Below are 21,392 nucleotides of genomic sequence, written 5' to 3' on the forward strand. Positions count from 1 at the left end.
TGCTCACCTACTGACCTTGGTCCTTCCGGTAGATATCGATATCAGTGGTTGGCACGGAGTACCAGTTTATGAATCTCGTAGAACACTTAGTATATATATATACTTCGTATCGCATATAGAACACTTTTTTCTGAGAAGTCACCGGCAATCACAATAATGAAAACTTCTTGCTTTGGCTAAATTGATGTGATTACACAAGCGGCAAATTTTAAACATCAAACTGCGGTTAGATATGGACATTGGGATAACCACTCGACTCGAAGGAATGCGGACCACAACTCAGCAAAGATCAGCAACAGACCAATATATTCACGAAAGTCGCTATCGTCTGACTGGACAATCACGTTGGAAGATAACAGATGACCTTCAGATGCTATATAAGGGCCTGCAGGACAATAGGAAGTACACACAGAACTGCGCACTGATGTTGTCTCCTTGAATGGTGACGAAAAGTTATCAAGTCCATTCCCAAACTCGGCGAACTGATCAACAGCCTCCTGCTTAGACACTTACGGCTCGCAAGCGGTAGACAACTATTAAAGGCAGTTTCTAAACGTATGATTTCACCTGCCCAAAAATCCCAATTCACCCTGGTAAGTTTCTAAAACACAGAGGACGACAGTCAGCTCGGCGGCAGATGCAGCGCACAGCATGCTTCCCAAAGTTTTCATTTGTCTGTAAGATGCCTGCCCAGATCGGCACAGTACCGCACAATCTTAGCTGCTAAAGCTATCACTGTACGACATAGCGACCCAATCTTTTGACGGTGAAAACGCTTTGTTCGGGTATTAGAATTTCCATGGTTTAGATCAGCCCCCCCCCACGCGTACATCCTGTGCTGAGCACAAGACCACAGCATTGCGTGCATTCATAAACTCAGGTCACCTTATTGATGAGTTGAACTCATTATTCCCTGACAAGTAGCCAGTGTTGTCTCTCACTCTGTTTGATGTACAGCGTGCTCGGTTAAATGCGTTCAATACTGTTGTCTTAGACCTTGTAACTTTAAGACTTGCCGACCTTGCTGATCAATGGATTCGATATACAAATGATTCTACTAGGTGATACCAAACGATCAGACCAAGAACCTAATGGTCAAGGTACACATTACAAGGCAAGTCTGGTTTGTCTATCCATTTGACTGTTACGTGACCCGGGAAGTGAAGCGAAACAACCAAAGGAAGGTTACTGAGATATGAGGGTTTGAGATTCTCACACGGGGAAATACAACTAAGCTAATATGGATTGAGAACATGTCGGATAATGATCTCCATTTAGTCCTTCTCGTATGAACCCTCGTTGATATTCGTCGAAACAAGCAACAGAACCACCTGTCGGCTCATGGGACATCATTTGATACGGGTCCTATTATCTTTGGAGATACCACGAATTCGTGGCACATTGCCCTTTAGGTTCAATTTGATCAGTTTTCAAAAGAGCTGGTGAAAAAGCATGGCTAACGCTTCTCAGCTTACCTGAAAATGAGTGATTAAACCCTCTGTTTATATCAGATTTTTCTCCCCTCCCTTGCATGACACCCCAGCGCTGTGTAGCTATGTTATGGTACACAGCATTTCAGACCTTTTATTTAAGCACTTCTTATTGTGCAGCGTTTTGGAATGATGATGAGTGATAAATCCATCAGGTACCGAGGACTGAAATTTATGTAGCCAAATTAGCTGCAAGCGAAGCCAGAAGGCCCGACAATTCCACGATCTTCATAATATCCAATTCTTGTGTACACAAGGTCGTGCACTGATACCCACCAAACCACTATCGAAATCACTTTTGCCACGCCCAACTGACGCGTCCCACTACGGACGAAACACTCTGAAAGTAGGTGTTTGTGGAACATACACATTCTATCATATTATCAACAATCGCCAGTGCACGGTTATTTAAAAATGATCTAATTTCACTGGTAAGCCCATTAGGGTGATTTCATAAAAACGTTCCTCTAGCTCAGTGTTACTAATTCCTTTCGCCAGGGTTTACATCAGCGTTTGATGTGGTCGGACTAAAAGGTCAGATGCTTGTTTCTTCTGGCTGTTTATGAGGCGTCGACTGGTTCACGACTAGCTTAGGCGATGCTTCTCTTATTTACTTACGATAATCGGCGGAGATTAGGTGTTGGTTTCACGCTTCACAAAATTTATCGACTTTTTGTTCAGCTACTTAAATGCAGTAACTAGCACATAGTTGATCAAGCGGTTGATTCAAATCAGGTACGATGACGTTCTGCTTCCTGACCGCGGATAACAATTAAGTCCAAAATTCATACGATGGTGTGCGAAGATAATTCAAGCGGGAAAGCTGCATTTACGCCACTCTCTTTAATTTTTATAGGTTTAACAACAATAAAACATTCAAGTCCATATGGAAGATGAAAAATTCGACCTGTCCAGTTGTGTCACGTGGACAAATGTGAGTGCAAAGTCACGTAGTATTTTTTGCATCGAAGAACTGGTGTGTAAAAGTGCATGCGTTATTGTCCCTACTGCGGTAGACTGCAAAACCGAATTATTTCTTTCTGGTGGTCAGAATTCACTGAGATTCTGGAAAATGAAGACGCTGGATGCTGACCAGATTTACAAGTGTTGTGTACGGTGGTTCGGTACAAGTACCTTTTTTGAGTCAAGCTGAATTAGGCGTATTCTTCTGCCTGTTTCCGGGTAGACTCTACTGGATCTACAGGCAAAATAGGGGTGAATAAATAGTGGTAACTCACTGTGGATTTGGTAAACTTCAACACAATTTTGTCTACAGACTGCTGGCATACATAACCTAGTTTCTCATTTGAGTCCATAGGAGACTCTTCTCTGTGACTTTCTTGTGGTTTGCAGAGAGGAATTCGGGAATTTCGAGTCTGTTTTATTGGCTGACATTTTTCTGTCAAATACTGATTTCCTTTGGTTTTTACTCTATCAAAGACAGATAGCGTAAAGATGAACACCGTCTTTGCAAATCCAGTTGATTCTGTAATGAGACACAAATCAGTGTACGAACTCTCCGAACGATTATTCACTCATGGCTTATGTCATTTGAAGTCATGTCATGAGGTTGGCAAACAATTGGCTACCCAGCAGTAAACCTGCCGATTGTTTACCAAAATTTTTTTAAATGAAGAGTTCTGGGTTTGCTCCGAAACATTTTCGATCTGGCCGGAAACAGAAGTTCACCACCTATGTTAAGTCACGATGCATTCTCATTAAAAGATGAATAAGCGTGAGAAGAACAAATTGCAAAAGGTCAATAGCAACCTTCCATTACACAGAAGTTGTACCCAAAAAGAAACAGCACACTATAAATATGCTACGACTTTATAAATAAAACTCTACACTCTCAAAAGAAAAGAGCTGTCAGCCTTCCTGTGTTGTTTGCTTTAAAGTGGTTCTTCGCAGATCCTGCATTAACTCTCAATCCTAATGGCAGACTGAGCTTGAGATGTTTGAGTGGCTGAGGCGCTGGTCAAAAGCTTCCAGATTTGAACCCAACCTGTGCATCTCAACTGTTCCTGTCCAGGCTTGGGCGATCTGATTGTGTCTCAGACACCGCATTTCCTTCGGGTGGTGTGCCAGGTAGGTACCAAAAAGGCATCACACCTGGCCAAGCTCCCTTGTTAATCTAGGGAGGCTGAAACGCAAATCCGAGATTAATCGAGGTGATGCTGATATTCACGCTGAGAGGTAAGTTTTAACTCACAACAGCTTGTCCGAAACGACTGCATTTGAAGTGTTGGTCGCCGGACATGTTCCCACATAATGATAATTCGAACTCGTAACCGACTGGACTAGGCAAGTGAAAAACTGTTTCCACTCTGCTCGAGATGACGGCGATTGGTTGGTGGAGTCATGCGATGGTAAAGGAGGGCAGTTAGCGTGCTGGGGCAGGTGAAAGGTCAAACCGAGGTCGCGGAGTTTGTCAAGGCTCTGTGGCGAATTTAGCAGCGGAGGTCCGGCAGATGGCAGATCGATAGCTGAGACCAACACGTCGTGGTTCGTGAGGACAGAGTATAACCAACTAATTCCTTCTACAAGACGATCCAAGTCTTGTGGGGCAGTCAGATAGGCCGGGTCCACTCTGATAGATGGGAAAGGCTGCGTTGATGTCTGATGGAGCGTGACACGCCCACGTGAATCTGGTTGAAGCAAGGTGGCCAGAATAATCACAGTGTTTTTCATGTCGTAACCTCGTGGTGGAAGGAATTTGTGCCAGGCTTCTTCGGGGAAGTGACTGAGCTGTGGATAATTTAAAAACGAACGGTATTGTGTGTGTGCTGCCACAATATTTCCTGCCTGATCTAACTGTGTCAAGCGCGGTTACCAATAAAACAATAGGTTTCATTACCTTTACCGTTTTTTATGCAAAAATCCTGCTTGTCGGCAATAGCCTGCGGAACCCTAAGTAGGTCACAGATTAAGACTCTGATCAGCTGAATGGAAATACGAGGCAACAAAACGGGGATAGAATGAGAAAACCAGGCTTGAATAAGGCAGTCAGAACAACCAAATTTCTGGACGAAACCATCTGCGCACTCTCCTCCCTCGTGAGGCGTAATGAACAGTGCAAGACAGATAGAGAGGGGTTCATTTTGGAAGTCTAAAGCAGCGTCGTTCGTACCCACGATCGGTCGACCTAAATTTACGTGGTTCAAACAGCTATCCAAAATTAATTCAAGACGCTTCTATCGGTGTGACCGCTTTCATCATGCTTGGGATTTGAAAAATGAACGGAGTTCACCACTTGGATGCACGGCCACATAGGTTTTGAGCCTAGGTTTATTTAGAGTTCACCAAGGGTCAACTTATACAAGTTTTAGGCACATGGTACCCGGCTGACATTCCACGTCTGTGCATACCCAACAAGCTTGTAGTTGTATCAGTCACTGCAGCACACAAATGCGTTGACTGAAGAGAGTCGCCGCTATAAATAATACAAATAGGACGAGGATCTATCAAGAGCAGATCAGGGTAACATCATCCAGGCGATGATTACAGCTTGAGCTTGCTGTAAAAATGCATGTAAAAGCTACTTTTTAAAACGTCATCTTCGGACGAGGCTATAATTAACTGACACAAAGCTCATAAACGTGTTCAGAAAAGTGCAGTAGGACTCCTTTGGCACCAAAGTGCTGAATACATTTCATCTAAGTGGTTAAACAGAGTTAAACTCTGGTATGCCAATCCGTGTGCATGGGTGTCACTACTTTTCAGGGCAAGTGGAAGAGATATGTTAGAATAAACAGTGAGCTACCTTTTGAAATATTTCCTGTTCAAATACGGCTGCCGCAATGAAAGTGAATTGAATGTCTGGCTTGGATGAATTCTGAATCCTCTGCAGACTGGTTCGCAAATAGGCGACAGAAGAAATGGCTCCTGCTTGCGATAAAGCGCCTAAAAGAGGAAGATAGTCGCCAATTAAAGGGACTGAAGTATCATCACCTATATGTATTTGAAATAAGCATAGCGTTTTCTGAGCTGATAATTGTGACATGATGTATACTTTGGATTGTTGTTCCCCGTATCCAAATAGAGACTTGAATTATTTGTTATTGAGCCGGTGTTCCCTGATCAAATGGAGGAGCATGGCAGGGTGTTTGCAAACGTCTGGTTGACATATTAACAGAGCTTGGAATAGTTGCATGGATGAACAGACGACGGCATTCATATACTTCCCAGTGTTGCTCTGACGGGTTTTAGAAATGCGATAATTTCGGAGAATCGCGGCTGAAATTCATGGAAATGGAGTCCACCTCGGGCACATTACCCTTTCTGGGCTGTATAACACATAAGATTGGTGGGAAATGGGAAACGACTATCTACCAGAAACCAACATACACCGGGATCGTCTTAAGCTATTCATCAGCACACTAAAGTCCGTGTACGCCAGTATTGTCTCATTGATGTTTTGTCGAGTCGGAGCGCTGTGCACAGAAGAGATCGACCAAAAGTCAGCTCAAATGGAGATTGCCAACAAACTTCAAGAAGTAGGATACCCAGTGAGTTTGATTAAGCGTCAACTAAGAAAGCTATTGGCTCCAGCGTCTAGACCCAGTAAGGAATGGATTGGCACAGTAGTCATTCCATATAAAGCAGGAACATCGGAGGTTATTCGAAGACTGTTGAGCTTAGCCATTCAGCTACGCTCAGTTTTGGCGCAAGTGAAAGGTCCCCTGTCGGTTGGAAGGACCAGAGAATGTGCGTATAAAATTAATTGCAACGATTGCGCTAAGATTTGTATGGGACAAACTGTCAGGGAATTGCACACCAGAATTGGTGAGCATAAAAGAAGGATTAACAAACCATTAGGGAATGTGGAAGAATACCAAACGCTGGTCAAAGACTCAGCGATGGCGGCACATGCCGTAGACACGGGACATAGAGTAGATCTGAAGAATTTGGAATTTTTAAGACGGGGACTACGATTCACACCACAGCGGCTGAGAGCCGAGGCGATGGAAATTACTAAGCACCACAGTGTGAATAGAATCGAGGGTGTGGAGCTGGCTAGCGTATGGAAAGCGGTCAGGTAAGCCGAGTTGACACGTGACGGTGTGGTTGTCAATCCACATAGGATCATTAGAAAAAACCGGGGGGTGGGGGTGGAAATCCCAACACGACCAAAGGTCACAGCATCCCTCTTACACAACTATCTTAGCACTAGCTCACCCACACAGACTAACAGAACGTTCAAACGAAGTTCAAGACGGACCATCAAATAAACCGAACCAGGAGAACTAGACCCTAGACTGGACCCAAACACGTGTAGGTTTCCCCACCAACCCAACGCTTGTTCAACCGCTCTAACACACTAAAATCCCTCGGCCGACACCCAACAGAGATTTAGCTTGACTTAGCTGATTGGTTCTCCTTCCGCGTGCCAGACTACAGCATGCAATACGTTGTTGTGCGAAATTCCAGCTTTATGGACCACGAAATTTGCAAGTACCTGACAAGGTTTGCTGCAGAATTTGCTCGTCATTCCGTGGCTCGAAACGATTTATGGGCGCGATTGGCTGCCAATTGTAGGTGTCCTCTCAATTTCTATTCCGATAGTTTGACTTCACGTTCACGTTCAAGGTCAAGGCATCAAGGTCATCAAGGTCACAGGACTTTATTTATGCTTCAAGAGTTCAATCACTGGTACGACAGTGGTAGGTTCGGAACTCGTTGAGTTTCGTGATGATGATTCATACTGAGGATGAAATCGCGACTGCACACTGCTACTGGGCTTTTCAGCATAGATTGGCTTTACTGATACGGTGAAAAGTCATTTGGAAATCACCGAACCGCCTTACATTACCATCATTTTTATTTAGATAACTTGACAGGACTGGATGGTAGTGAACACCTAGTTTTATACCTTGGTGTGCCTGTCAGTGATGATGGTGAGTGCTTAGGTGCCGAATCGATAGTGCGCACCAGTTTGCAAATGTCAGCTTTGGGTTAAATTTTATACATATTGGTGTTCGTAAACAATGGATATGAACCGTTTAGAAAATGACATCTCGAGAAGTCGAACTCTTCTCAGATGTTCACTCTGAATGTGCATTCGTTTAAGGTTATTTCACCTTTAGGTTGATAAAAGCTAAGCTACTCATCAGACCAGATGTGCACACTGGTCCACTCCGATTATTTTGAAAAACATGTCAATAAAGATCGGAAAACGTACTTTTTCCGGACCAGATGTATCGCAGCATCTCCAAAGGTGTCACTACTTTAGTGTTGATAGCAACTGGCTTCTGAAACGTGCACACGAGTACAATCATTGGATGATCGTGTAAGTTTAACCCCACAGGCAAACTCGTGATATTGCTGGGCTGGAAAAAAGTTGAGGGTAAATAAAATGACTGAGAACCAAGCAATCGAGTTTGTCTCCTACGGCTGGCGGAGACAGCGTTCAAATTATGTATGAAAATGAATGTTATGGCGACTCAATTAACCTCGCTCAAACAAATCAGAAGGGTGTGTGATGATCCTGAAACTTAGTAGTGATGAAACTGAGTCATGAAAGCTGCGATTCGGCAATAATTATTTGGCTGGTACAGTCACATGCCTTTGAACCGTGCTGGATACAGAGGCTGAGATGCAACAGAAGCGATTGTATTACCCAAGTTAGCTAAGAATTGTGGGTTTGTGAAATCTTCAAGCACTCATGCACCAAGCTGCTACCGTAAATCACCGTCTTGCAAAAAGCACCTCGTGGGATTAAAAAGCCCTATTTCAGTTCGGTTGACTCTAATCACAGTCTTCCTTACGGAGATATTCTAGTCAAACAGATATTTCAAAGTTTGTGTGACTTCAAATGCATTCTATTGACATGGTGGTGCCCATCTGAGCATGCAAAGCTGAAGTTTATGCGCAAACTCCATCAAAAGTGGCCCACAAAAACAACGACCGGTGATGGATACCCGATTATGAGATTGCTGATTACGACATCACGCTGCCAGCCTCTGCCTATTGGGCATTACACAACTCAACACCAAAAACTGAGCTTTCATGTCCTCGATTTCAAATGTCATCCTTATAAAATAAACTCTAATTTAAATTGAGTGGGTGCTAACTGGGGGCTTGAACGAATCCCTGTTGCACTACGTATACTTGAGCGTAAATTATTTCCCGTGACTGTTAACCATTATCGAAAAAGGAGCAAGCAGTCGGTTGGCTGTCGATGCGCAGGAGAGAAAGCGATTAAAGCTGTCAGGATCTACTGGTTCATGGTGTACCTAGAGAGGCTGCGTTTGCTTACCATTCGACTTGAATCGTATCATTTAATGCCGTACATATTCCTACCATTCACAGTAACTCTATGAAAACATGAAACATAAAATAAAATAAATGCGGTTATTCCCAGTAGATGAAAGGAATAATATAGCGTAGTCCACGAGTTCCCATCAATCTGGTTGAATATCAGACTTTATGAAAATGGTGAACTGCACTTCCTGGCAGAATATTTTGGGGACGTGATCGGATATTTCACTTGAGATGTTCCTTAAATGAATTGGCTGCTAGCCTCATGTTTCAGTTGGTACGATGTGCAATCTATATCTAAATGTATTTCCATGGCGTAACAAACCACACATCAACGTTAGAAGTATTGTGTCTCATCCAAAAATGGACAGCGATGCTCCAGAATCACCCCAAATGAAACGTGAGCAGCAAATTCATCGGAACAGTATAAGTCTACTTCACCAGTGTATTTCTCTACTAATGCACACTCTGATATTCAACTAAAACGTAGGGTTGACGGAAACTCGAGGAGTGGGGCTACCTGATAAGCTCCAAAATGGGTGCACAACTGACACTAAAATCGGTCAAAAACCACGATTTCAGCTGCTTGCCAGGGCACCAAAATCAGTTCTGTCCAACAGCAACTGTGTTTATAGCTAGAATGAAGATTATTTTCGCAAACTATCGGTCAAAAACCACGATTTCAGCTGCTTACCAAGGCACCGAAATTAGTTCTGTCTAACAGCCACTGTGTTTGTAACTAGAATGAAGATTATTTTCGCAAACGTCATAGACAGATTGCGAGAAGATTTATCTGAGTGTCTTTCTACTCTTCAGTAGTCTAAATCAACCTTGGTTTCATACTAAACATGAGTCAATACGTTAATTATCTAACTGAGTTTCCATATCCAATGGGAGGGGGTAATTTAGTGACTCAGAGCCAATATGATATGCATAAATTTTGCTGAGCCATAGCTGGTTTTATTGTGACAGCATCGATGAATCAATACTTTCAATTTCTAAAAACTCAATTTTGGACCCACTGTTGAGGTTTCCCTCTGCCCTGTACATAATAGCCGATAAAGTTGAAAACAGGGGTCACCCGGTTCTCAGTCACCAAGTATTTTGTGCTCTTCAACCAGTAAAAGCACAGTGATTCAATTACCCCAAACGGCATGTCCTCAGCTTTGTCATCCTATAGGGCCATGTCTCCAGGATACCCTAACGTTTTTCAGAAAGGAAACTACTCACAAGGTTGCTGAAAACTCTTCAACAGCCCACGACCAGTTTCGCCCTTCTTGGGGTTCATCAGGTAGGCGCACTCCTCAAGTTTTCGTCAACCTTGTGTTCTACTTGAACCCGAATTGGACCGTTTTCGAGAAATACACTCATATGCAAATCAATTTGGTTTTCACGGGAGACTCAACTGAACCTTGCGTTTATGATATTCTACACTGCTGCACACAGGCCGCCTCATGTTTCCTTCGGTACGATATTTCAGATATCGCGGCATATTTCCATAAAGGAATCTACTATTCACAAGGCTGTACGCCAAGAGAATGGAATGGATATGGATGAATTCTTCGTTCGACACTGCACCACTGCAACAACAGGGAGACAAAGTCTACCTGTCTCCCGCAACTCAGATTTCATAACATAACTCGTTCCATTTATATACACTGATTTGGCCTATTTTACACCAAAAGAAGATGGTACTGCACACGAGTTTCACTCTTTTTAAAGCCCACCATTGGGCCCTGTCTTCGACCCTCTCGGGATCTGAACCCCAGGCATCTGGTATAAGAAAACTGCATGCACCGCTATCTCAGCAAAGTATTCCAGTCACATTGGAACTTGCAAATGCGAGATTGACTGTTTTGCCATGTTGTCTGAAAATAAGTGACGGTTATCAAACACGCTTTGATGGAGCGACAACAACAGCCTGCACAAGTGCATCGGTTTGGAACGAGGTTGGTATTCACCTAGTTGTCAAATCACCACAGCCTTTTTTGTTTGTGCACGTACATACTAAAGTGGAATGGCAGTTGATGTGTACGAATGGATATTCGCGTACCTACCTAATATCCCCTACGGATGGATATTTTCTCTTCAAAGGTCTAAATCTACCATCACCTTCTGGATAGAGGCCGTGACCCTAAGCTATAAGTCGATTTTCATGATGACCTTACAGGGAAGACAAAAAGTGACCCCCACCCAAATCCCATTTTTCTATGGTTTTACAGTTGTCATTTCTGATGAATTCACACAGCCCTCTATGGACAAAGGATATGGTCATCAATGAGATGTGAAACTGTTTGGAGCAGAATGTTCATTCGGAAGATTCATTCCCCAAAACTCCGCCTAGTTGTATGCCTTTCTTTCATACGCTTTTTTTCAAGCAGCTGCTTCTGGATCAGTCATCTGACCTCATGTTTGACCTTATTCTACTTGATCCCTATCCTCCTCGAGTTCTATTAGCAATCCGTCTTAGTGGTTTAACCAAAGCCTACCACATGTATTTCCATTTGTTTAGTCTTAAGCCATGTATCTATTTCCATGGACTTTTCCAGTACAATTTGAAACTTGCGCATAATTTCAACTTCGTTCGCATAACTCGTTCTTAGTCGACCAAAATCCAATAAGCGTATTGCAGATTATAAATAAGTACAAAACAAAACGGCACTTTCGGTGTATCGGAGTTGATTGGTTAACAGATCAAACCCAAACGCTGTGTGGCTGGCGCACCAAAACTTTTCATTTCAGGATCTAATTTTGCCTACTAATATATTGCCAGTAGCCTAAAAAACCGCAACGAGTCATCCATGTCCATCGCTGTCGAGGTCTGACCATATTGTGATAATTGACTTACAGTGATATAATCGGTCGTCTGGGGTTTTAAATCCATTCCAATTCCGGAGCGCAGGAGGATCGCTGGACTTTCAAAGGTGCCTGCACTTAAAATAACCTCCGGAAGGGGATGAATCGGGTTCGCTTCGCTAGCATTGGACAACCAGATGGGGAAACTAGCTGATTTGTGGGCAACAACAACACCTTTCACGAATCCGGGCTTATGGGGATCAAAGAGAACCTAAAAGTAAAACAAAAAAGGCGTTTGCATGCTATCGTTCGTACTTATAAAAGTGGGAAATTCTATACCCATGGTGATACCAGCAATGAACTACTTCTAACAGCACTGACAACATATCCTACTAAATCGTCGTTCGTAGATTCCAAGTTCCTTAGCTCGATTTAAAAACTAACTTAACCTTTTTATTTTACCGCAATTCCATTGCTACAGTAACGATTCCGGCAAACCTCAGGTGGAATATGGATTTTCGAAACACTATTGAGGTTTTCTGAATCACTGGATTTTCTAAGAAATAACTACCGGGGCTTCTCCTAGAATAGACTACACTGGTACCACTTGCCGGGCTTTACGTGCTATAATTTCAGGACATTCTACTGTCTTTTCGAAAGCAATAGCAATCTTTACTTCCGCAGAACTGGATAACACCTACTGGATTAAGATCTTGGTAAAAAGACTTGCCGAAAATTTTAGTATCTATGAAACTGCCGTCCCATGATCCGGCGGTATCTAGTGGCAGGAATTTGAGGTTGTTGAATCATCCTTGTGCAGCGTCCTTTTTCGGTTGAAGACGCTGCATTGCGCCTACACAGACAAGATCTGTGTCGTGATACTGACATCCCACAGGGGAATATCACTGAAGAAGGATTCACCTGGGACTTCTTTGCGCTTCTCAGTCTTGGGCTGCTGGAGAGTTTTCAGCATTTTATGAGTTGCTTTCAATCAAGAACAAATCCGTTTTCAGTCGGAAAGTGAATCAGTCAGCCTACTCTGTGCGTGAGACGTTAGATACACGTTGCTAAATGCACTTACTTGCTAGTATTCAAACGTCAACTTAAATATATTCATTCTGGAATAGAACCAAAATGAATGACTTCCTGTTAGTTAGGTTATATCCTCTGCTCACTCACATGTATGCGTACTCCTGTTCTATGGACTGTTCATCGGAGAACTCATATCTATCTACTTTGAAAGTGGCATTCTAGTCAACTGTTCCACTGGGAAATCAACTAACCTCTGCGGGACCATCATGTGACTATTATTGATTAATCGAAGTGGTTGGATACGCACCAGCCGTGCTTAAGGGGCATTGTGGCATATGGTAGAAACAGAGGAAATTCGAAGCCATGAGCAACGAACTAACAGAAGTACCGTGTGAGTCAAATTTCAAATCGGTGAGAAACTGGAGCGCAAGTGCAAATAAGGCTGTCGAGACGTAGATCAATTTGTCTTCACCGTGTCACCCAACATATGACAGTTAGGAAAGAAAAACTAGAAAAGGGCCGCCATCCTGTGGCTTTCAGGCACGTTCTACATTTGTTTCTTCTTATCCGGGTTATGTTGAGCACTTGAGCAAGGAAACCTAATGAAATCAGGCAGGAATAAGGAGTAGAACCTGGTTTTGAAATGTTTTAAGGACGAAGAAACGCTGGCCATCCGAGATCTAGCCAATTCCACCATTCTAACCATCCGTCCCGCATTTGGGAGGAACAATAAGAATAAAAGTAGAGAGGTATAATATCAATGTGCACACATGAAATAACCGCAGCAAGTGTAATTAATAATGAATAAGAGTGGTGTAGTCATAAATTTGGCAAAATACTTCAAACGGTTCCAGTTAACTTGACGTAGATTAGTAAGGCTACGGCGATTCCGAGGACATTACGACAGTTTTTTAAAAATAAAATTGATCATTATAATCCCAGGAAAACTGTGATTTCATTTCTCCCACATATTTTGGTCCGCTAGGGTGACCGAGGAAGTTCGAATCAGGCCTAGTAAACTAGTGTGTCACAAAATTAAGTAGTGCGTGCAAGCGAAACCATTTGCAGATGTGCAAGTGCGGACTTCAACCAAATGAAAATCACTCATATGCCTTTGGGAGTAAGTGAGCTCAGTACAAAGGAAAGTGTTTGAAAACGATAGATAGGTCGATTATTCGGTAAAAAACAGTAGCCATGATTATGAGACCTTTTTTATGGTATTGTATGTACTGTCCCTTGAGCTTTGGTGGATAAATGAAGATCTAGCGTCAAAAAACGGGAGTATATTGACACCTATTCACGGATCGCTTTGGCGATTCATTGAAAACTCTTGGTAGCCAATAACTACAGTTACAGCCGCTTAGTCTGCACAGTGCACATATTAGTTTGTTCAGCTGTAGCACCCGTCCGGCGCCTATCTGTCATGCTACCCGAATCGAGTACGAAGGATGAGATACTACCAGGTTGCCCAAGCCTAGACAGGGGAAGTCGAGATGCGGGGGTCAGGTCCGAGCCACGGACCTTCAGGTGAGCGAATTCGCTCTCTGACAACTGAGGCAACTATTCCCTACACATCTTTTGTGCCTCCTTCGGTGTTGTCTTTAATTTCAAATAATGAATGCAGTTAATCAGATACAAGAACAGGCCAGACGACCAAAGACCCATCAGATGCACTGCACGCGCTCTCAATGGAGTACTGTATGAGAGTGGTCATTACTTGGCTTATTTCTGTGAATAGCATTCCTAAAATTTTAATGATCTATGGTCGTGTTTCTTTGCCGCAACATAATGTAGCTGAGTCCCTCAGAAAATGAACCTCCGCAAAGACCCGTCACGCTGAGGTCTACAGGATATACGAACGTCTCAGGACCAATCATTCTCGGGGCAGTAAAGCCGAAAACCTCAATAATACTCAAAACATCAGGACCATCAAAATCCGAATCGTAGTTGCACACGAAACAGCAATCAGAAGATCCGAAAAGTAACAGATCGAAATCGCGCCAAATAGAAAGATACCCGTCGAACCGGTGTAAAGCTTCAACTCAACCGAAATGATAAGTGCTTTGATCAGATCAATGAACGAAAACCAGTACACGTTGCAAATCCCCAGTGGACCAATCAAGTGACACTGTAGTGGACGTCTCTTTGTTCCATCAATCAACTTCACTGAATTCGTACATCGGTGTTCACTAGTTCAATTTACTCGGTCAAGAGGGAAAAATCACTCCCACCATCAAAGAAATGGGAACAGTACGTATTGATGCTCCCACCTAGCATTCAGGCAGGAATGTGACAGGAGGAGATTGCTAGGTCATCTGCACCGAAGGCCAAAACGGGCCATCATTCTGGACCTTGTTTACGCGGTCGAGCGCAGGATGATGGAAAGATTTTTCTTTTGAACTACTGGAAATTGATCAGTAGCAAACATTAACAAACAAGTTTGGAAAGCGATGGCGTCCTGAGGCAATGTCGAAGTTTCGCGGTTCACTGGATGGTTGGGAAGATATGTTGGTATAGGAGAAGGCTTGGATGGATTAAAACATATGGCTTTTACGTCACTGAACATGTCATCGACAAAATTTTTCACAAAAGCACTTACCTTTTCAACCAGTGTTTCAGGAAGAATGGTGACTTGGGCATCTTCGTGTTGTAGGAGGGGCTCCAGACAATTCGCGTATGAACTCCAGCGTGCGTAATTCTGAACAAAAACTGGAGCGAATATAAAGTAATATGTAATTGCAGGTGACTGTTCGGTTGAATAAGTAACAATGGAATTTCGCAACAAATAGATGATCCTTTTTGTCATTTCAGAGAATGAGTAGAAGTCATCTATGGGTGTGAAGTTTTCTTTTGTGCAGAAGTGAGGGAGTGGATTTTCGGTCATTCAGTGCTGCTATTTCACACCTTCGGTTTCGCGATGACTACGAAATCAGTTTTTCTTTTGAAAATTGTCACAGCTCAGGGTCACAGCATTACACGTAAACCCGGTCTTCTAATTTGTTTACAGAAGTTCGTGGGGATTAGGAAATTTAAAAGAAGTCCTTTGGTTTAGTATCGTCTGCCTTAAAGTGAATTTTCTGTCAGTGAGGGTAATGAATTAAGCTGCACGGTCATTGGCAATGATCCAGAAATTCTTTTAGATGAATCCTAGATGAGAATATGGTGTGTGATGACCTTTCAGATGTCGATTGCAGCCATGGGATACCAGTTTAGATGTTTCTGTTTTAACTAAGTGTACACGAATTGCGGACCGGTGTCAAACACCCTTATGTGGACATTCAGAAATCCTCTAACTCAATGTCCCCTGGAATCAGTCGGGAATCATAAGTCTCCAACCTCATTCAAATACACCTTCTCTTCGCTTACCTGGGGCTGACCAAATCTTTATCACAGCCCGAACAGAACCTACGGGGCCCATGGGTGCATCGGATAAATGGATTAACGTGGTGGTACAAGTCTTATCCAAGTACTCATTGAAATGGTAGCAAAGATGCTCACAATGTGTTTGATGTGAAATGATCAAAGGAACAACATTCAGGGATCTGTTAGCCTTAAATTATCATGGAAAGCTCTTAGACTGGTCAGTGAAGACACTGTGATGCCAAGCATGGTTTACACCTCATGCGTCCACGTAATGTTTTCAGTACTTGTTTCTGCCTCAGGAGACTGGCTCTTGAAGATGCCACCCGATCTCGATTTGTGCTCCCACCTGTGCCTAGGAGTTGTTCTCTAAAATCAAATTCAACGGATCCCCCAACCACCTTCAGATAACAAGAGATTTTTCAGGAGTTTACGAACATCCACAGTTCGACTTGACTGGAAACTCCTGAGAAACCGTTCAACAGTACGACAGAGCAAGGACATTTATAGAGTCATCCTTCGAGTCAACGGATCAAACCGGTCACGTCGTTCAAGCACGACTACGTTTACTTCTTCAGGCTCAGCGTTCAGTGTGCACTGACCTCGCATCTCGCAGCTGGGGATTAAAATGCGAGTGAACTTTTGCTAAGGCAAAAATCTAGCCTGTGCATCTCCACACAGCCGTGGACAAACCAGAACGGGCTTAGTTGTGGGTTGCTACAGGACTCTTAGAATACACGCTGGCATCACTCTCGTTTGAATAGTCATTCTCCTGTCCCTGCGCAATCATTTTGGTGAGTCCACACCAAAGGAGGGAGCACTGGACTCAGGTTTTAATCTTATTAGAGCCCATCAGAAGTGCATATCCAATGACCGTGCCGGAATTTGAAAGCGAAGTGTGAATGTTATCGATTCTTCACACGCGCATGCTGAACACATCTGAATTCTCATCTCATGCTTGAGTGATATGAGCAGTAAGCTGTACGCCCACAAAGACGATCCAGTAACATAACTTTGTTGTGTCGATCGACTGGCCCGCCTGTTGGGACTTCCAGTCAGGTGGCGCCACAGACGCTTGAAACATTCTGGGCACTATTTGTCTAGTTGTGATTGGTTGCGATATTTTCGGAATGCACATTCACATTATTCTGTGCAATTTATCGACAAAACTCTTATGGTGTCGTGTAAAACAGGTTCTCCCATTCAAGAAACTCACCCAGTGGTGTTTGCAGACCTTCTTTAACCCAGCCATCCGGACTGTCTCTCACGGGAAAACCCAGAGATTTGAATACTTCAGAAAGTGCAACGTGGAACTTCTCATTAAGAAGATGACGATAATTGAGTGTGGGGGAAAAGTGACATCCTGTTACTAAAACAGATTAAAATCAAGCATATTGAGAGCAAAGATTAGGAAAAACTCTAGTTTACCAAAATTGGTAGCGTACCTTGTCTTTCACTTAGTTGGTGTCTACAAATGTCTTCTTTCGCACAGTTAGAGCCTTCAAATACAGTAATCTTGGCTACGAAAATTGCTAAGTTAATCTCAAAATTCTTTTTTTCTCACAAGGACTTGATGAACAGGAGAGATTGCTACAAATCGTAACAACCTTTCTTATTCAGAGTTAGAAAAGAAGCAACCGCATCAGGATACCATGGAAAAAGCATAAATGCCTGAATGGAAGCAGAAGGTAAGTCCGGAACGCATTCCAATGCATGGTTAAAACCTCTCATCCGAGCCACCATGAGCTCTAAAGTCGTGTAAGTCTTTCTTTAGGGTCGAATATGTATCAACTAAACAATACGCTCAATAAATAGAGAGCAATTAAATCAATGAAACTAGCACAGTGTTACGAGCTGAGACATGTCAGAACACTGCAGTTTAACGTAACGCTGTCGCAGAACCAAGCGCAGCGCAGCGCAGAAAAAGAAATTAATTGGGCAAAATACAGCATTTTATGCAAACTGACCAGCTGGAACTAATCACAGAGCAGACGCTGATATAACCATGGTATTACGTGAGTAGTCTGAATAATTTGGGCAGCTGACAGAAAAGAGTCGAACTACTGCCAGAAGCATGGTAATGCTTGAACTGAATAGGATTCTGAAACCGACTGACCCAGATAGAAAATGAAAATTATCTGAGGACAAGCAACCGAAGCATTCAAGGAGTGGAACTTATATTCTTTCTAGCCCTAACTAGAGTTGGTATGCAGTATCGACGTCTTCAGTCAACGACTTGGGATTCCACATAATCGCTTAACCGGACAGGCGAAAAGCATCATGAAATGACCTCAGCGTCGCACACTGGCAGCGAAGAATTATTAGCACGGTGGCTTCACAGACTATGGTCTCATATGGTGGTGGTTCCGTACATTTTTCACCGCCATCCAGGAGGTGGTGAGTGCGAATGGAAGGTTCGCCCAATAGTTTCAAAGCTCAATGACTTATCCACTATCCAGCAGGGACATCTCCATTTAGGAGACTAATGGTTTACAACACAAAATCAATCAGCCAAGGCTTCCGAAACCTTGAATTCATTGTTCCTACTCTTAAAAGAAACAACAGCTTTGCCGAAAGAAAGATTTAGGTCGGACCCGAAAAGCTCAGCAAAATGATTTTTGGCGCACACTGACACCTACGACAAGTTCACAGTGAACTAAAAAAGACGAAATGCAGGTGCAGGTTGCTAACTTGGTGAGAACAGGACTGGAGCCGTTTATTCACACATCGGAGGGCAAAAGTGTGATTTGCCCAAGTGTGATAGAGAAATGGGATGTTCCCTCTTTGAACGAGGGGATTTGAGAAGTCCGAAAATAGCATATGATTTTCTAGGCAAGTGCACCCACCAGGTTTGAAACCAAGGTGTTGGGTAATGCCAAGTGTCTCAAAGTGTCAAACCGTGTTCTTGTGATACACGGAAGTTTGACCGCCACCAGTTTGGCGATAATAAAGTATTACAACATGCGAGCATATGTTGACTTAGGAATAAGATATCATGACAGGTTTGGGGAAAACACGGCTCGAAAATTGCAGTTTCAAATTTCTGACAATCCCTGAAGAGTAAACACATAAATATAATAACGCTCCTCTTGAATGTGAAGATTGAAGTTTGTGCAAGTGACAAATCAATCAGATCTTTAGAGTTCGGTTGGCTGAATGCCAATTTTCAATGAACATAGCATAAACTGTTTTTTGCACCACCTATAGAGAAGGAAACAAACTTTGAATAAATAGCGATTGTGCACAAATGATGAAAACAATTATTAATCATGTTACCCAAAATATGTTCTTTAGTAAGTAATAAATTTGAATTAAGTGGCCACGGACGGGCTAATTAACTAAATGAGTGAGAGAAAAATAAGCTAAAATTTGTAATGCACTACCCATTAGGTTGCTGAAATCCGTCGACACGACAGCCCACGATCGGTTTCGCCCTTTTTGGGGCTCATCAGGTAGGCGAAGTCCCTGGAGTACCGTCAACCGTATGTTCTACTTGATACCAAATTGCATGACATTAGCGAATATACACTCATTCGCAAACTAATTTGGTTTTCCCAGAGTCTCACCTTGAACCCAGCTCATTCACTCGTTTGTGATGTTCTCAGGCAACTGAATGTGCTGCATCAGGCCGCCTCATGTTTCAGTCGCTACGATATTCGAGATATCGCGATACATGTATATCTTTGTAACGCACTACTCATAATGTTGCTGAAAATCCATCGACAGCCCACGACCGGTTTCGTAGTGACTGAAAAAGGAGGCGACCTGGTGCAGCACATTCAGTTGCCTGGAAACATCACAAACGAGACATTCAGTTGGGTTCCAGGTGAGTCTCTCGAAAAACCAATGATAAGTCAAATTTCAGTGTTGGATGGTAATGTGTTGACTGTGCTCATGTTCGTTCGTGATCTCATAATGCTGCTTAACTCCAAAGATTTTGATTATTGCTCAAGAACGTCAAAATCGTGGATCGGCCAACAGTCTGGATTAAATTCTCATGAAAGCATCTTCATAAATGTGTAGACTCCAGACCAGTCATGATTTAAATCAGGACGGAGCTGGACCGGAAGTAACCCAACCTGAGTCTTAGTCAACAAACACGTTTGGCAGAAAATTATAGAGATACGCTCACTGACTGGTACCCACCCAAGTCGATATTACGCATATTTCACACCATTAGGGTATATACATTGTCACAAGTCGGGTTATCTGAGTTAAATCCATACCAAAATAAGCAGGCAAGCACGGAACCATTCGTAGACTTCATCGATAATGGGAAGAGGAGATCAATGTTTTAAGTGAGTTTTTATTTGTTCATTTGTATAGAGTATGCTGAATGAAATCTATCTAAATGCGCAGATGTTTCTTGGAATAACAAGTGATTACGACGCCGGCTGTGTTTCTTCATGGCCATGACATGTTAATGGTCTGTAAGCCTCCTATTAGTACTACTCCATCACGAAGAGACTAGAACTTACCCTGGTGTGGCGGTTTGCGCACCACAGCGATCCACAGAGCTATACTGGGGAGTGTCCCGCGACACTCACACAGTCTCTCATACCAGGTTGGTCAATGGTTAGAGGTCTGATGAACACAGTCTCCTGGCCCTCCAGGTTGGGGTTGCAACATGTGAGGACTTGTTCTGTAGAAATGGTAATGCATTTGCATTTCCCGCCAAACGCTGCTGCCTTGCGGTTAGGCTTTTGAGCCAAAGATTTTGGTTGAGGACCCTAATCGTCCTCTTGCCTAGGTGTGGGCGCCCTGGCAGTATCCCAGCCCTCGTACTACCATGACACTGACGACTAGTACGGCAGTGAAGCATCGGTGTTGAACACTGATGTCATGCTGTCAATGATGATGATGATTATTTCAGTACTACTTGGTGTGCCAAGATTCGCTGGTCACAGGTCTGCGTCAACTTTAGAGTGCAATAATTATGATACCACCAAAACAACCGTATTTCGAGTTAACTTACCTGGATGTCCTGGTTCTTGATACAGCTCGCTAAAAAAGCGTGGATTCCATTGACTAAACAACCGGAAAGTCTCATCTTCGGGGTGCCCAAAGGAGAACAGCATAGCGTTCAGCATTGCCGTACCACCAACCATCCGACCAGTTGGAAGCAAAAGTTGCTTTATTGATTGAATAGAAGGAAGAATCAAACCGATGTACTTTTTAGGAGGTCAGAGAACATGGAAAGCTGAACCAATAATTGATTGGAACACTGAAACCGGTGAATGAGACCGATAATTTGACGGCACACCCCATTCATTGGGTTACTGAAAACTCTTTGATAGCCCACATCCTTACTTGAGGCTCGTCAAATTTATGTTCTACTTGCATTCAAATTGGATACTGTTTGCGAAATTCACTTATTCGCTCATTAATTTGTTTTTTGCAAGAAGTACATCTAAGTTCCTGCTCAAAATCTGGGTTTTTTTTTTTCTATGATTG

At 43.0% G+C, this 21,392-nt stretch overlaps 2 protein-coding genes across 2 annotated transcripts in view; one reads left to right on the forward strand and one right to left on the reverse strand.

Annotated features, from left to right (window-relative positions):
• Positions 1-5,093: 5,093 nt before the first annotated feature.
• Positions 5,094-21,392, reverse strand: part of T265_14924 (hypothetical protein) — a gene marked incomplete at both ends in the record, with an annotated part of 19,407 nt that continues 3,108 nt past the window's right edge. The window contains 10 exon segments of the mRNA XM_009175801.1: positions 5,094-5,249; positions 5,254-5,441; positions 6,144-6,506; positions 7,672-7,819; positions 11,695-11,817; positions 13,950-14,129; positions 15,178-15,287; positions 17,155-17,301; positions 20,500-20,580; positions 20,914-21,109. Of these exon segments, the coding sequence (XP_009174065.1) occupies positions 5,094-5,249; positions 5,254-5,441; positions 6,144-6,506; positions 7,672-7,819; positions 11,695-11,817; positions 13,950-14,129; positions 15,178-15,287; positions 17,155-17,301; positions 20,500-20,580; positions 20,914-21,109 (1,692 nt within the window).
• The window catches only part of T265_09656 (hypothetical protein), a gene marked incomplete at both ends in the record, with an annotated part of 46,243 nt that continues 30,654 nt past the window's right edge, over positions 5,804-21,392 (forward strand). Inside the window, 2 exons of the mRNA XM_009175802.1 lie at positions 5,804-6,528; positions 19,544-19,764. Coding sequence (XP_009174066.1) covers positions 5,804-6,528; positions 19,544-19,764 — 946 coding nt within the window. The remainder of the gene's footprint in view (positions 6,529-19,543; positions 19,765-21,392) is intronic.

This window comes from Opisthorchis viverrini (assembly GCF_000715545.1).
Source record: "Opisthorchis viverrini unplaced genomic scaffold opera_v5_293, whole genome shotgun sequence".
Classification (NCBI taxonomy): Eukaryota; Metazoa; Platyhelminthes; class Trematoda; order Opisthorchiida; family Opisthorchiidae; genus Opisthorchis; species Opisthorchis viverrini.